General features: G+C 40.2%; 1 protein-coding gene and 1 long non-coding RNA gene across 4 annotated transcripts in view; one reads left to right on the forward strand and one right to left on the reverse strand.

The window, feature by feature from the left end:
* The window catches only part of MYBPC1 (myosin binding protein C1), a 79,822-nt gene extending 69,864 nt beyond the window's left edge, over positions 1-9,958 (reverse strand). For both annotated transcript variants that reach the window (XM_074581895.1, XM_074581904.1), the window contains exon 1: positions 9,811-9,958. In XM_074581895.1, coding sequence (XP_074437996.1) covers positions 9,811-9,835 — 25 coding nt within the window. In that variant the 5' untranslated portion in view covers positions 9,836-9,958. The remainder of the gene's footprint in view (positions 1-9,810) is intronic.
* The window catches only part of LOC141741356 (uncharacterized), a 40,247-nt gene that overhangs the window by 6,286 nt on the left and 17,182 nt on the right, over positions 1-16,779 (forward strand). The gene's annotated exons all lie outside the window — the stretch shown is intronic.

Raw genomic sequence — 16,779 nt, forward strand, 5'->3', positions numbered from 1 at the left:
TTTGCCTTCAGGGAAAACGTCACAGCAGGATGTTTGCAGACAAACTGTGGGGGTTTGCATCAGTAAATCAGTAAGTGATATGTACAAAAGAAAGCTCTTACAAAGCATGACAGCAAAATACATTTGAGATGCTGTTGTGAACGACAGTCACAGCTCACTGAATATACTTTCCCTCAGCTAAAAAAGTTGTTGGGTAAGAGAGAAATCTTCATTGCAAAACATGGAAATGCAAAACAAGGGCAAAGAAAAAGGGGCAGAGGACAGAGGTCAGATTTCCCCTTTAAAAATAGGGCTAAGGAAAGCTTAGATGAAAGATTAGTAAGGCTGGAGGGAATGCCATGGAAAAAATGTCATCAGGCATCTGACCCTCTGTGCCTTCACTGAAGTCTGCATCTGTGGAGGAGTGGCAGCCACAGCCTCCATTGGTATTATGGCTCCTGTTTGGGTCTAAAATAAGGTTTTTGGCCTAGATACTATGTTCTTATAAAAACAGAAGATACCCAACTTGCTACAGTGTGTGTATGTTTATCTCTATCTATGTGAATATCGCAGCACGAGACCCAGAAGCTATTAGTCAGTGAATTACTCCATCTGTGTGGCATTTCTTGTGTGACTGTTCCTAGATATCTCTAGACACAGATATTCTCACATCACCAGGGATAAGCGTTTTCTGTAATTTTTACTAGGAACAATGCTTTAGTGGTACTGGGAACTAAGAAAACTGTTGAAAAAGGACAGAGATGCAATGCTGTGTACATTCAGGTGTGCAAATGGTTTGAAATGTTTCATTTCCGGTCAGAAAATAATACCCTACCACACTGCCTAAATCAGCTCAGATTTTGAGAATTGTAAGACCTACCTCATCAACTGAAACAGTAAGTTTTTCATTTGGTGTCTCTTTCAGTTTTAGGTGCTTCTGTATTTGGTTTAATTTCATCACATCTTCAGGGCTGTGAGAGATTTGGAATAGGCTTTGGACTGGGTTTGCGTGCTGGCTGAGGAAAGCATGGCTCCCATTTAAGAAAAGAGTAACTGTTTGAGCAGTTCTATGAGTTGCTTTTGCTCTGACCCTACTTAATGTATTCAACCCAGTTGGTTCAATAACAAAAAGTAAGCAAATGTCTCTGCAATTTATGTTTATGCACACAGAGCTAAGATTTGTAAAAAGAAATCTGTATGACAAGGGAACCTTCATCTGTGTCTGTGTATGACTGCAACCTACTCTTGGCATTTATGACCAAAATTAGGAAGGTATTCTGAGCCTGCGAAGTCGCAACGAGTCTGTATTTTAATACAGATCCCTCTCAGGAAACATCATGGTTCTACTGAACAACGCTTTCAGACGCTCACTAAAACCACCATTTGATCCTACGGAGAATTAAATTAGAACGGAGCTTTTTGTAATAATCACCTGATCAAAATAACTTGCTGGAGCCATCACATATAAGGGCAACTGCCCTTAAGAAGTAGATCACATGCTATTTTCATTTAGTAATAGGACCAGGGGATAGCAAATTATGTAAGAAATATTTCCTAATCTCCGGGGAAGGGAGAGCAATGACTCTTGAACATGTTTCATAGCCGCCAGATACAGCAGGACCCCCTTCTTGCTGAAGTGTCTGTACCCTTTCAGGAACATGGAGATGGGACATAGTGGGGCTCTGAACTGTGGAATGAGTCACCCAGCCGTGCTCCCACGTCCTGGTACTGCAACCCTCTGCACTGCACGGAAGTCACGTGCACTGACTGACTTGCAGGTTATTGTAGTCCTGAAGGTCTTTCCTGGAACAAACAACTTTACTCCATGGCAGACCATGGAGCAATTTTTAGGATGGTGATTTTTTTTGAATTTTGGAAGTTTTCTGAGTCTGTGACATATTTGACTTTCTGTTCAATAACCTTCTGACACTACTCCAGGAGGTCTAATGTCCTAAATTAACCCCCATCTAGCACCACCAGAGAGCAGGGCATGCAGCATCTCAGCATTTTGACATCTAACACCACCACGGCTAACTGCAGCAAAGACCACAGTTTATTTTGGCACTTTGAACTGAAAATACACATAAAGACACTTGGCCAAGCAGTAGAGGATTGTGGGTGTGATTGGTCTTCTTCAGAAGAGGTAATTCTAAGCACTGTGGATGTGAGACATCCTACATCGCTTTGGCCAGGTCCCAGTGACTGCTCTGTGGAGATGCTGTTAGCAACACAGACATGAGTAATGGGGGAGGGAAGCCAGAGAGAAACCACTCGGTTTTGTGAAAGCTGAAATTTTTAGTGTTCTGAGAGGTCTCTGAGCAGAAATCTATCTTTATATTTCTTGAATCCTTGGTAACTTTTTTCCTGTCCCTACAGCACCTCAGGAAGCAGTGAATATTGACTGGAACTTTCACTAAAATATGCTTGCTAGAATGGCTTTCCAGGACATGTAACCCTGTTGGACACAGAACTGGATTTTGACTCTAATTCACCCTCCTCGGCAAGCATCTTCATCTTGGCTGAACCACTTGCTAGTTCAGTGACCCCTAGGAGCTAAAACCACACCTGATAAATTAGGGAGAGTAAATTCCAGAAATAGGAATTCATGGAGATGCCTAAATTTATGAGTTTTGTTGAACATATAGTAGAATATTTGGAAATGCTTTATTATTTAACACAAAAATACTTGTTACTCATAGCTGCAAATGTCCTTGGTGTAACCAATATTTCCTCTAACAACAAAAAGCTATTGGAGGAAGGGAGAGTAAGCTAGAGTAGAAAGGAAGAAGAGGAATCAACACTGATTTGAACCAGAATGCAACTTTCTGTTTCCTCTCATGGATGTAAAAAAGAAATTTAATTTTGAGTTGATTTAAACGCTCAGCTTAGCAATGAAGTAAAATATATTGACTCCTTCTTATAAAAAATAAGGCAAGTAAAACCAGCTGGATCTCCCAAAGAACAAAAAAATGCCAGTAGCACTTTTTTTTTTTTTTTAAATTTTTATCAGTGCACCCATCAGATTACAGAAGGTTGCACTCTCCTCTGCTCAGGGGAATCTGGACCCAATGTAATCCCTCATTTATTGAGGCAGAGGACCTGAGTATCACATGTAAATAACGCTGGAGTGGAACTCCTTCCTTGTCTTCTTATAAAACTACCCATTGCAGAAAAACCTTAAACACTAATTGAACAGATTACAGAGAATAACTCTGCAGCCTTATTGTTAAGGTTCTCAGAATAAAGGGAGACGCATAAATGTGTCTATGGTGTGAGCTAGGAGTCCAAGCTACTATTATAATCAATAGACTTAGATTCTTATTCACCATAAAATAGCTGCTTATGGCTCAATTAATTTACTTAAACATAGGTGATCAACGACATTCAGATGCTGTAGCATACCCTTCTGGTTTCTAGCTGCTACTCCAGGGTGTTGCAGATATCCCGTAGGTCCCGAGTCATATCTTGTCAGTCCAGAATGGGTATTCTGGGTATCCTAGAGCGTCTCGTATGGCAGTGGGCACCTGTGTTTAGGCAACTGAGCAGCAGTCTGGGCTCTACTGACTGTAATGACCTGCTGTCCATGACTCCGGTGGGAGCTGGGACACCTAGTTCACTTGCACACGTGTCCATTTGGGTATCTGGTTCCTAACACGGAGATCTGTGGCGCTGCAAAGACCATTAGGATCTTTGTATGGTTGCAAACTTATCAAAACTTTCAATGAACTAATATGAACATTCATGTCAGATCAGTCCTCTCTTCCCTTACTTAAAACACCAACGATTCTTCAAAGCAAAAGAATAAAATCTCCCAGTGGTCATAAAGTGCATCGAACTCCCCTAGTGAATGATGGGAAAATTACTTCAAGTATTGGTTTCCTAACAGCAGTGAAAAAGAGAAATCTTTTTTGGAGCCTTCCGTTGTGACTGAGAGCAGAGAGAGAGGGCTGGATGGGAAGAGAAGGGGCTGTTTCTCAGACTCAAGAGACAAAGCTGTTTGTTTGCAGTGGGACTGAGAAAAACTCAACTGCAGCTGAAGTTAGTGACTCTATCCATTTGCCTTCTCCTTTGTTTTACAGATTTTCACATTTAGTGCAAAGCAACATTAGTGTCTGGGTGAGAACAAACTTTTTTCCCTCACTCTAGAGCAACTATTAAACGAGGACCTCTAACATAGTGGAATCTCTGCATTTTCCCCAAGTAATGAGTCTAGCATTTGGCCCTATCCAAAGGGAAATTTCCCCAGATAATTTATTTTTCAAACTTGGTTTGCTTTTCCAGTTCAAGGAACCCTCTGGTTGTGCCCTCATGAAACATGAAATAAGTTGTACAACACATTTTCCAAGGACCGTTAATGTGTGTGGCAGCTACTAATGTTTTGATAACTGAAGTCTCCCCAGATCTCTCTGCTATTTTTTTGCTATGCAACCACAGACCTTCCCATCTTGTTTGGTAGATCCCTGAAACTAATATGAAGAAACTCATCCAGTTTTTCATGGAACAGAAGGGTACAGCAGCACGTTGTGTTTTTTTTAAAAGCTCTCTCAAAGTGATATATTTAGGAGGTATGAGGGGAAAGAACTGGGCAGTCCTTTATTTATCTTCCCAACAGGTGCAGCACAGGGAGGCACAAAGGCAGCACTTGCTAATTTCAGTTTTGCCAAGTACAAAGCACCCTGTGATCTGCTGAAAGACCGTTCCCTGTTTTCCTCCTAAACTCAATGAATTTTTTATTTTAGTGTGACAATATTGAATATTTTTCTTGTGCATAGATGCAATGCTTTTTGAATAGGGTGAACAAGCTTTTCAACTCAAGTAAGAACAACAGTAAACCAGGTCAATCTCAGATTATCCTCCTACAGTGGTATGAAAATAAAGTCAATGCATTGTATAAGAAAAAAACAACAATGCAGTTCCTTCAATTTACACCATAATAAAGCAAAACATAAAAATTCCAAAATAAATCAAGTTTGGGGATTTTTCTTTGCCATTGTGTGTGTGTGGGGGTTTCAATCAAATTAATCCGATTGGAAAAGTAGTCTTAAACTTAGGAGCAGTGGAGGTGGAAGGTGAAAGAATAAACCTGAGATGCTCAGGTATCTCAGAGGAAGTATGGGACCAACACTTAGAAATTAGCGATGGGAGGGCAAAGACAGCCTAAGAACAACTCAGTTCCCAGCGTGCAACAAGATCTGTGCAGGAGGACGCGGCTCTATAGGGCTCAGGACAGGAGCGGGGCCCACCCTGATGGATCTAATTACAACAGTTAGGCGTAAGTTTGCTTTCTGTTTGTGAGGGCTTTAAATTTATTAGCTAGAGGTGATGAAGAGAAACTTTCTAAAGAATTGAGAGGGAAAATAAGATAAGGGGTTAGGGTTTCCTCCTTCCCTCATCCACCAAGACTCTTTTACCTGTGACTTTAATACAGTGCTTGTAAATGACCTGGCTGTCAGTATGATTTGGCTCCAAGACTGAAGGTAGTTAGAAATAATGGGAATGCATTTTACAGTCAGTCCTGCAGAGGGATAACGATGATGGCAGAAGATGGATGTCTGTCTGCTTTTCTTTTGCCTCACTAGGCATGTATCTATGCAGCAAGGACGGCAGCAGCTGCACTACCCAGTTTGGTGCCATAATCAAACAATTATACAGGTCCAGTCTTCTGCATGGAAAGCACTAAGCAATGTTATACAGTGTTCACATGCTGGGTTCTTTGATTTTCAGGAAAATTTTCCATCAGTATTGTTAATTTTGACACAAGCCAAATTCATATACTGAAGCAGAATTTCCATTTGACTCCTTTTCCACCTCTGAAAAATTGTCTAGCCTTGAAAATATGACATTAAAGAAATCTTACTTTAATTAACTTTTAGCCAACCTTGATACTGAGTTTGTTTTCCCATGGGAATGCTGCTCTACGTGTCTGCTTATATGATTTGTATGTCTAGCTGTCATAAAGCTTGTTTGACAATGCCTGTTATCTTGATACACCAGACTGCGGTGTTGATTTAAATATTATGAATATATTGCAAATACAGTTATAGAACAATCATGCAATGAAACAAAACCAGTCATGTTTAAAAGCTGATAGAAGTACAGGCTGTTTTAACTGGGCTTCTTCAGAGAGAACGGCGTCACCGTATCTCCAAAGCAGTCTCTACTGATATGTCTGTTTACCTCCTTTTGCAAACTGCTTCATGTTTTGGAGATTGTCCTTCTAACGGACAATATAGGCACATAGTTTTCTTCACCACTGTGCTGTTTATAGATCGAAAAAAGTTTTGCTAAACGCTGTCTAAAGTAGACGCACTGATTTTTAATTCTGATTCCTTGCCAATATGTGGATGCTCCAGGCAGTATTCAAACAGACCTTGCAAACCCTTAGAAAATGAAGCTGGCCGACAGTTGATAAATGCTTTGGCTCAAAATTTTGAATGCTTGCTTAACTTGTGGCCATGAGTTATTTCCTAGATTGGGGAGAATAAATAAGGCAAATTTACAGAGCTGCCTACCAGGGATTGACTTGCACCTGTCCCTGTGGGATGATGCCCACAAATAGTTTGAAACCGTTGCTCTTGAGAGACTTGGCACTCATACAAAAGCACGTCCAAATGCTGTGGCCTATGACAGTTTAAGAGGGCACCTAATTAATGAGCAGCTCTTATTATGAATATTGGTTAAAGGAAAGGGGGGAGAGGAAAGATTCACTGAGTGATTACAATAAATTACAGGAAGTAATTATATGAGGGAGGGTTATTCTGTTAGTCACCCGGAAAACTAAAGGCTGTTAAATTTAAATGCACTGGTACAAGTCTTCGGCGTCACAGTCCCATCCTAGTCATCCACTGGGATTAGTTAACCCATGGATGTAGTCTTTGCCTTGTGAATATGAAATTTTGAATAGGCCAAGACAAAACTTACAATGACATGACCATATACTCCAAGGAAGCCACAGCTGATGCAATATATAGAACTTCAACTTTTTAGGAGTACAACAAAGGCCTTAAATCATTAGTTGTGGAAGGCTGTTTCGACAGTGACAAATTCCATTAGGCTGAAGTGCTCCAGCAACCTTCTATAAGATGAGTGGTGTGTTTAATTTGGTGATCCTATTTGTTAAGAGCGCATTGTGAGGCTACACTCTCACCAAGTCAGGAAATTTCTCACTTCGGTAATCTAATAATCCTAAAATAGCTCAAAGAACATTTGGCCTGAAAAAATAGCCTGGGAGCTTGCTACAGCGCTGCCTCTGAAAAATCTAGCTATGTACTTCAGAGACTGCATTGACAAAAAAATGCAAAGCTGAGATTTTCTTAACATTTAAGTATTAGCCAGTTTCTGATTTCTCAGCTGCTTGGTCTTGTGTGTGCTGTTTTTAATTGTCAGGACCTATGAGAATAAGGAATATGGGATCGTTCATGTAGATTGCTTCTTTTGGAAATGTCAGAAGAATACTGCTTAGGTGCCCATGTGATGCAGAAGCCTTAAGCCTCCTTTTTTCTCTGCTTTCTATTGTAGTTGGCCAAGAAGTTCCCCAAAAGTTTCTCAGAGAGCCCTTCCAGTGGTACCTTACAGAATGTAGCCTGTCCAAGGTTCACCTTCATTAATTAATTACCTTCAATCCTTCATGCCTTGAAAACTACCTTGAGAACAGGCATTTGACAGACACGTGAGGTTCTGAATTCTTAGTGGTAGAGCTAGTACCAGTTGAAGCAGTGGTATTGTGCTATTATTGGTACCAAATACTCCTGCCACTAACATCGAAAGTACTTATACTTACTATACAGGTACCGCCACAGCTCAGGTGAGTTCTTGATCAATGAAAAATCTTAGGAAGCGGCTAATTTCTTAAGAACAATAAGGTAAACCTGTTATCACCCTTATCTACCGGCTGCAAATAAGCTGGGTTACAACCAGCATACAACCTGTATGTATCACTTTTCCAGAGCTCATTACTACTTGTGAACTCCGGGTCTGTCAGGACAGAAGGCTTCAATATTTTTTATGTCCCTGAATCAAAAGTCACATCAAAAGTCACATTTATTCCACTGTCAATGTAATGTTGTTCAGAGTTGCTAAACTTATTTTGTAATACAACCACAGAGCTGCATTTGTAATCGCTGCATTGTAAGAACATCTTTGAAACAATCTGGTCTTAAACAGAATAATAACCTTTAGAAACACTAGCCTCTCAACAAATTTTCTCCAAAGCACATATCTTTTGAAAGTGCAGAAATATTTTAGGTTATTTTTTTTTAGTTGGCAGCCACAGAATGCATTCTGATTAAACTGTGTAATATCCAGTCAAATAACAGATCAAATAAAGAGGACACTTAATACAAGTGTAAATCATTTGAATTACAAATAAGACACTCTAGAAGGGGCTTGGCTCTAGGTTTGATATAGAGGATTAGGCTCTCGTATTAATACGTGCACTTGGTGTAGCTATTTTCAGAAGGATACTTCATCCATCATTGTCCTCGAGCACTAAGGAGGGCCAGTAAGTAAAATGATCACATTGGTCTGTCAACACTGCTTGTTTAAGACTCAGTCGTGCAAAAAGTTTAGTTTTCATGTACCCCCAACCCAACAAGGTGCTGAAACTGCCTAGGGCCCCTGATAGTTGCTCTACTCTTCCCTTATACAAAAACCAGAAAATATTTCCTGAAGACTTTTAAAATAAAGAAAATCCTATCTATAGGTCAGTGTTAAATCAAATGTACTCCTTCAAGCTACACACATGGGCCTACCAGATCTTTCAGAATCAATGGGAAGTAAATGCTGTTTAATGACTCTATACTTACCATGAGGTCATCTTTAAGATTAACCTCAGTTTTGCATTTGGGAATGCATTAGGAACCTGCCTGTATACCGCTTCTTTGCCAGCACTTGCAAAGAAAGTACAGGTTGCACATTTATGGCTTTGCAAAAGCTATGTATATTGTCAATGCTAAACAATAATAATCAAAAATTCTTAAGAAAAGGTCTAAATTTGAAAGAAAAATAAAAGAAGTAATGCAAATATAGGAAGCTTATTTACCTTAAATTTTCAAAATAGAAAAAATAAATGCTACCTTGTAAAAAGTTATGAATAAATAGACCCTGAACATTTTATGCCTGTTTGGGCAACCTCCAATAGCCAATTCTGTACCTTGCTAGCCGACTACATGCTCAGTTTCTTTGCTATGAACTTAATAATACCACAAAAAATGGGCCAGTATTACTGCCTTTTACTCTCCCGAAACATAAAATAATGACTTCCGTAGTGTGGCAAAATGCATCGTTACAGTTTCACCTGTACAGAAAATCTTCTTCGCTTATGCATTAGACATACAGAATGTATTTTCATCACAACCATAAAACTGTTTCACGAACACATCCTTTCTATTACATAACTTATAAAACTCATGAAAAACATATCAACATGCTGACTTTTTAAACCATAAGAAGTGCTTATTCCCTGCTTTCCAGAGTCTAGATATCTTAGCTATAGAAAAACCACTAATTGCATTACAAAAAGCCTGCAGTCTTTAAAAAGTAAATACAGCATTTGCCCAATCAAGTAGTTTCTCAGTATCTCTGCAAAGCCACTGTTTATTGTCTAAAATAGTTGGACACCAAAACAGTTTTGTGCTGTACCTCTCACTGAAAGTAATTTCCTAGTTTAAAAGGATCAGTGATCTGTAATGATATAATGATGTTGCATGGTTAACACTCTTAGATGTTATTTGTTGCTGAAATAAGCAAGATGGTCTAAAAGGTGCTTTTTGTGTGTGCATACCCATAATTCCTGTAATTAAGCAACGTTCAGGTAATATTTGTTATGCTTACCATCTTTCTTGGTGGGTTCCGGCATTGTTTCAAGAATTCTTTATTCCCAGTGAGTGTCAGTCTTTCAGATGCAGCAAGTAGTAGCCCCAAGTCCAGCTGAGGGAGTATGCAGATCAGTATGACAAGCAGAGGGTAAGAAGAATTCCTCTGCTTTATATACTGCAACTGAAATATCAATCAAAATAGCACCTCCTCTCTTTTCAATGCAAACACTTTGAAAATTGACAGTTATGGGAACCCCTCTCACATCTGTTGTCTGCAGCCTCTGCTCCCTTGGCTTTTGGAAGGAATCTCTGCTGCATTGCATGGGGCTGATGAGAACATCTATAACTTTCTAAATTCAGCCGCACCGCTCGCTCTCTGTGTCTCCCTCTGTAACATGCAGACACGCATACACACGCAGATAGAAGTTGAAAAAGTGACTGCCATGCTGTTAAGGAGCCCCTCCTGCCTGCAGAACTTATAGGAACTACCCGTATACACTTACGCCCTTCTCCACAGCATAAAAGGGACAAGTATAGCCAATATGCCTCAGTGAAACTTCATTTCCTTCCTCTAAGAGAAAGTGATAAGCAAAGATGGAGTGAGAAGCGGAGTACTTTGCAATATTAACGATGAAAAAAGGATTATTGTGTTCCTGTTTGGAGCAGTGAAGACCCTCCGTATCTCCCTCCTGTTTACATTTGCTATATTTTCTTGGGTCCTTTCCCCATAGCCACCCTCGTTTTGTCATCGGTAGAGACTTTAATGTCGCTTTCAGCACTGCTACCTCATTAACTGGAGAGGTCACTGCTGAGAGACGAGATACTCTCTTTTCCACTCATCCAGGAGATGCAACACTCCTTGCCTTTGCCAAGCCAGGAAATCAGACAGAAGGAATGGAAATCCTATCTGTAGCACATGCACCAAGACACTAAACTAAGCCACTGGGCTGCCCTCCTCTTAAACTCCTACTTAAACTATGAATATGTAGGCAACAGAAATGCAGGTCAAGTTAATCAGGAGGTACTAGGATTTATTTTCTTATGCCCATTTAGGATTTTGAGACAAAACTGTAGTGATTAGTGCAATAGATGAAGTGGCCCTCAAGGGTTTCGTGCTATTAAAATACATGTTCATATCATTATCACTTATCAATAAGAACTATGCTATTAGACAGAGTGCTCAGTGTCTAAATACACCCAAATGTTACGGAAAACATATTTTATGTCTTTGAATATGAGATAGAGATGGAAGAGTGGTCATGTGCCTATTTATCCTTTAGCAAATGCATGATTGTTTCCTCTACAATCTGTTGTTTTCTGGCTATTTAGTTGTTTTATATACTCTTATAAGGGATGGGCACTTCATTCCTTTTTTTGAGAGACCAGACGTGGCTTTTTCTGCTCTACTCGTTGTAGTGTTTTGTTATTTGACTGATTCATGTGCCTATAAAATATAGAGAAAGGCAAGACCCCTGCCTACAGAAACCTAAACAAGGAATATTAAAGCTATTTTCCTCCTTTGTTTTATATCACTATCTAGGTAAACCTCCTTATATCACTGAAATAATTCCTGTCCTTCGAAAGCAAAGAGAACGCTACCCTGAGTTGGTAACTGGGGATTTTGTACCTATGTGTGTGATTGTGGTGGCAGTGGGGAATCGGTGCATGAACAGATAATAACGTCGCAGAGACCATGTTTTCTCGTTCCCCTTTCTACTACTCACATCCAGGCACCAAACGCTGTGTTGGGTGGAACCGGAGGTGAATGAGGAGCGATTGCTGACTCTTTCCAGCATGGTGTCTGCTGAGTGGGCCGTTGTAAGATATAAAGAAAGTTTGCTTTGCACTTCACCCGTCGTGCGCCAAAAGGTGCTGAGAACTGCATCTCTGAAGATCAATACAAACAGGATTAAATAAAAAAATAAAATTAAAGCACTGGATGAGTTAGAGAGGACTTCCATTGAAATCCCATGGTAAGGAAGGACTGGAGGCCAATGCTTATCCTTAAAGGCTTAAAGGACTTCCTTTCCAGGAAGAGGAAGAAGAATATTCAGGAATTCTAACTCATAGACTACTTTATAGTACTAAATTAATCTATACTGAGACCACTTGTTGCCCCAGAGGCCAAGTGAAAGTGTGCCGTTTTCATCCACACAGCAAAACTCACTCTCTACCCCAAAGCAGTGAGACTGCAGCGAAAATATCCACAGGGAATGGCTCCTGGCATGTGCCTGAGCTATGCTTAGGCAAAGGTGGGAGAGCGTTAGTTGGCTTGAGCCAAGATGGTACCAGGGAGCGTGCTAACTATCCGTCAGTGTGAATAATCACAGGACAACACTTGAACCCATGCCCTAGCCCTGCTTTATTTATGGGTATAGACATGGCTAGAAAACTAAATTGGCTCTATAACCTCTGCTAGGCAGGAAGGGAAGATAGGCTATGTGTAGAAAAAGGTCACGAAACACTATAGTTGCCTTTGTAGTGTGTCGATAAATGTGTTTTTCTTGAGAGCTCTGTTTTGTAAAGACCAGCTGAGAGTGCAAGCAAAAGGGTCTTCAACTGCATAAAATACATGGAAACTATGGAGTAGCGATCATCTGAAAATTTGCTTATCCTTTGACTCTTTCCTACCCTGACATTATACTTGCATAATTCATTGCATTTCACATTACGTCCTCTTTTACTCTCATAAAAAATTCCTGTGTTGCAACTTTTCTGTAATGTAATTTTTAATTGTATTATAAAAGATGCCACTCAGGTAGATTTAGGCTGTGATGTCTCAGTGTACCTTAGCAGTAGCAGTCACAGGGAAAGCAGTTTATTTCCTAAGGAAGGAAGCCATATTTTATTTGTTTCAGTCCAATTCCCAGCTGAGTCCGTGCCTCAAGCACCTGCAGATATTTCATACTCCAATCTAAGACAACCTAGGCATTTTAGTTCATTTTTCTTCCTGCACGAATGTTGTCACAACGTTGACCCCATCTTGCTTGGGTCGTAACAGTTATTAGTACTTTGGTGCTATTGGGTAGATGTCATTCGGAGCTTGCCTTCTTGTACTCCTTTTCCACATTTGCAGAAGGGCATGGTAGTCATCAAACTTGCCTTATTACTGCATACAGCAGAGGTGTTGATTTTGGCCAACAATTGCCCAAATTTCTTTAAGACTGGTTAAAAAAAAAGGAAAAAACTGAAAGCACAGAAATTCCTGACCTTTTCAGTTTTTTTTTTTCCATTTTGGTCATCTCTAAGTTTATGCTTCTTGGATCACAGGTATGTCTAAACATACTTACAATTATCCATTTAGCCAACCTGTACGTTAATAACCCGTATGTTAATAAAAGCATTTATCTATTCATTCTATGAAGTTCAGATTTGTAACTACTTTTTTCCTGCAGTCCTGCTCTTCTTCCCTGTATCACTCAGCTGATTTGATTGCAAGTCCTTGTGTGAAGGCGCTGAGCCAGAAGAGGAAGCATTTAGCTTCTCTGTGCTGAACACACAACTCCTGAGCATGTGAAAGGCCACAAACCACCTTCTGACTCAGCTGCCAGCCTACTTGCCCTATGACCGAGCCAGAACCTTTGCAGAAATTGTGAGGTGGAAAGAGCTGAGCTCCACGTTGTTTCTAGCCCACCTCCTGTACTTCAGTAGATAGAACTAGAGGCCGTGCCATCCCCAGCCGTCCTTTCATTAACTTACCCTATTTCTAAGAGCACATCTGTTTGCACAGGCTGCCTCATGTCTCTGGATGGAAACTCTTCTCATAACTTGATATACTTCTTCCATAAGTTGGCTTGTGACCTTGTATTTTGCCCTTCCGTAAAGTGAATGTCGTCTGACCAAAATTTATCCTCATCGCAGTATGGCTTTTGTGTACCACTGTAAGCCTTCTTCTCAGCCACCTCAGGGGCCAAACATGCTAAGCTCTCTGAGCCTTTCCCTTCCGTGCCTTCCCCAATTAATCTTCTGTGGTCTCTTTCCAAAACATGAGATTCCTATTTTAACTCCATTCAGCTCCTGGAGCAGTTTCCAAACAGCAGCTAACCAAGGCGTCAGGTAATTAAATCATTCTCTCTTGTCTGTTTTTAATAAATTCCCTTGGTCAAACATCCAAAGCCCTTATTTGCTCTTGCAGCTGCTAGATCTGCATCCATAACTTCATATTTGCTGCTATTCCTAGGACTGAACTCTCTCACTTACTTCAGTGTCTATTCTAGTAAGTCACTGTTTGTTACCAGAGAAAAATCTTCATCTTGTCACCAAGCCAAAGGATCAGGACATTCCCAGAAGGCCTCAGAGGCAAATCTTTAACCAAACTATTTTAAAATTTTCCACTGAAAGGTTTTACTGATATTGAGAAAAAGTGATTGATTGAAATAAGAACGCTGGACAGAAACTAACAGTTTAGATGAGAGGAAGAAAGGATTCCCTGTCCACACAGGACAAAACCTGGAAATAACCCCCAAAATGCTGGCATGTCTATGCATTTTCATTTAAAAATAAACAGCATCTTAGTTTTGTACTAATGAAGTATCCAAAGTTTTGAAGTCTTATGTAACAGAAAGCCATTTTCTCCAGTTTTAATACTTAGAGCTTTGGAGCCTCTAGGAATCAATTATTTACTGAGTCCAAGGACAAAGGATAAGAAGTGGCAACAGACGGAGCCTTCCAGCCTATCAGGAGGAACCCATAGACATGCTTCTCCAGGAGGATGCTGGAATGAGGTTTGACAGTGCCCAAGGCCCATCCAAGTCCCACGTCCCCTTCCACCAGGCACAGGGCCTGAAAAGCCTGTTCTCCACGTCTATAGCAGAATCGCATTATAGTGACATCACCTTGTGCTCAGATTCTGCCTTTGCCATGTATGCTATTTAAAATATGATGTTATAGATTTTGGTGAATTTGTTTCTTTTGATATTACTGGTGATTCGCAGAGCATTTTTTCTTTTCTACCAATGAAAGTAAGAAATCAATTATTTCAATTTATACCATGCTAGCAAGTGGAAGACTGACAAAGTACAACTGAAAAATGCACAACTTCTACTTTTGCAAGAGAGAGAAGGACCTCAGCACGGCAGAATGCTGCATCTCTGGATATCTGTTACTTTTGAAGTCCCCATCTAATTTGTGAAGGCAGTCCTTTTTGTCTGACATCTTTGCTGACCTTCCTGGTGTTGATGAAAGACACCTGGATTTACCTGGTCAGCTCAGTTTAATCCCAGCTTTGCACTGTAAACCCACCAGAAAAAGAGACTTTCCTGCTCTGTCATGCACTCTACTGTTCTGCCATGTAAACAAGACATGACCTTGGTTGAGAAGCGATGAGAAATACTTTCTGTATAAAGGTAGCCTCCACAAATGGGGTCTTACTCTATGTAGCAAGACGAGGGAAGATTAAACTTTAAAGCCTAGATTGCATTTTTTTTCCAAGACAGTCGGCTTGGAGACACTTCAAGGCATGTACAAGATGTCGTTGACAGATAAACACCACTTGTCAGCTTTACCTTCTGCCTTACAATGACCCAAAGGGTGACATTACTGTGTAAGCAACACATGCCCCATGGTGTCCTATAGCAGTCAGAGTGTTTCCTTTCTGACAGTAAATTCCAGCACACTGAGGCACTCAGCACCAAAGTCAAGAGCTAGTCCCTAGGTCAGGGCAGCAGGCAAAACGGCAGGAGGAGGTAGGAGAGCAGCTTCTTTCGGTCAATTGTTTGGCTGGGTCAGTCAGAAAAAAATTAAGATGAGGGCTGCTAAAAGGGAAAAGTGATGGGAATTTTGCCACTGACTTCAGGAGAGCCAGAGCTTATATCGCTCTGTTTTTAAGAGGAAACTTGAAAGAGGACCCTGCAGCCAGGAGAGGAAAGAGACATTGTGGCCCAGATTTTTGTTCTGACTTCCACGGGTGAGATTGGGAGCAGCTCCTCACTTGAGCTATGCCTAGGTAAGCAAGACCCATGCTGGGTTTCCATGCTCCGTCGTGCTGAAAACTGCCTAATTGTGACGGCCTGATGCAGTGTAACAAACACAAGTTTCTTTGGCCCTGATTTGATCTGTTCATTAAGCATGTGAAATTTACCTCAGCAGCTTACAAAGAGCACATGATTTGGCCCAGCAGATTATGGTGTATCACGCTGGTGTGGTGTCTCCAGCACAGGCCAATGAGGCTTGGGATGATGAAAACACTCCTTCATCATTATAAACCTAGAACTCTAATCTCGGGTTGTCCCTTAGAATTGCATTTTTTGTGTTTTCTGATTTGAATATAGCATTTCAACATTGAACTTGGTGGATTAATTTTAAATTATTTTCAGTGCATTTGATTGGTCTTATTAGAAGTCTGCAAAATTTCAAAAACATGCCTGGAGAAATTTTGCCCTCGAAATTCCTGAAATCCATAGCTATCCCAATAATAGCACAAATTTTCCCAAATTATTTTTTCCAAGTCTGCTTCCCTACTGATTACAATTAGCATGTTCCATTGTCAAAATTCTGCAGGTACCTCTTTAACCTAAAGATGTACAGCTTTGTGTATTATGGGATGTATTATGGGAAATGCTAGCACAGGGGATTCCAAGTAACCTTGATTAAAGATTCTTAGACAGTTCTAGAATTATTGCAATGACAGAGGCAGAGTTTGCAATTAGTGCTTATACAATGCCAGTCTTCAATGCTAAAATTGTCATAAGTCTCCAAACTAAAGGTATTAGAAATATATTTCTATTAAAAAACTTTACTTGGTCTCCTTTAGAATTTTAAATATTGCAGTCTTGCAAAACTTTAATACTTCATAGAGGTAGATAAATATTTCAACAATTCAGAATGAATGATGTAAGTCCAAGTGTCATAATTCATCAGCATTCAAAGAAAAGCACCCAAGTCCCAACCACGGAGGGGCTGAAAATAAAACTTTAAAATTCACTCAATTTATTAGCTGGTTATGTTGTCAAAAGTGGGCTGTTCTTATTCAGATTGCCACCATCTA

This window comes from Larus michahellis, chromosome 1 (assembly GCF_964199755.1).
Source record: "Larus michahellis chromosome 1, bLarMic1.1, whole genome shotgun sequence".
NCBI classification, from domain to species: Eukaryota; Metazoa; Chordata; class Aves; order Charadriiformes; family Laridae; genus Larus; species Larus michahellis.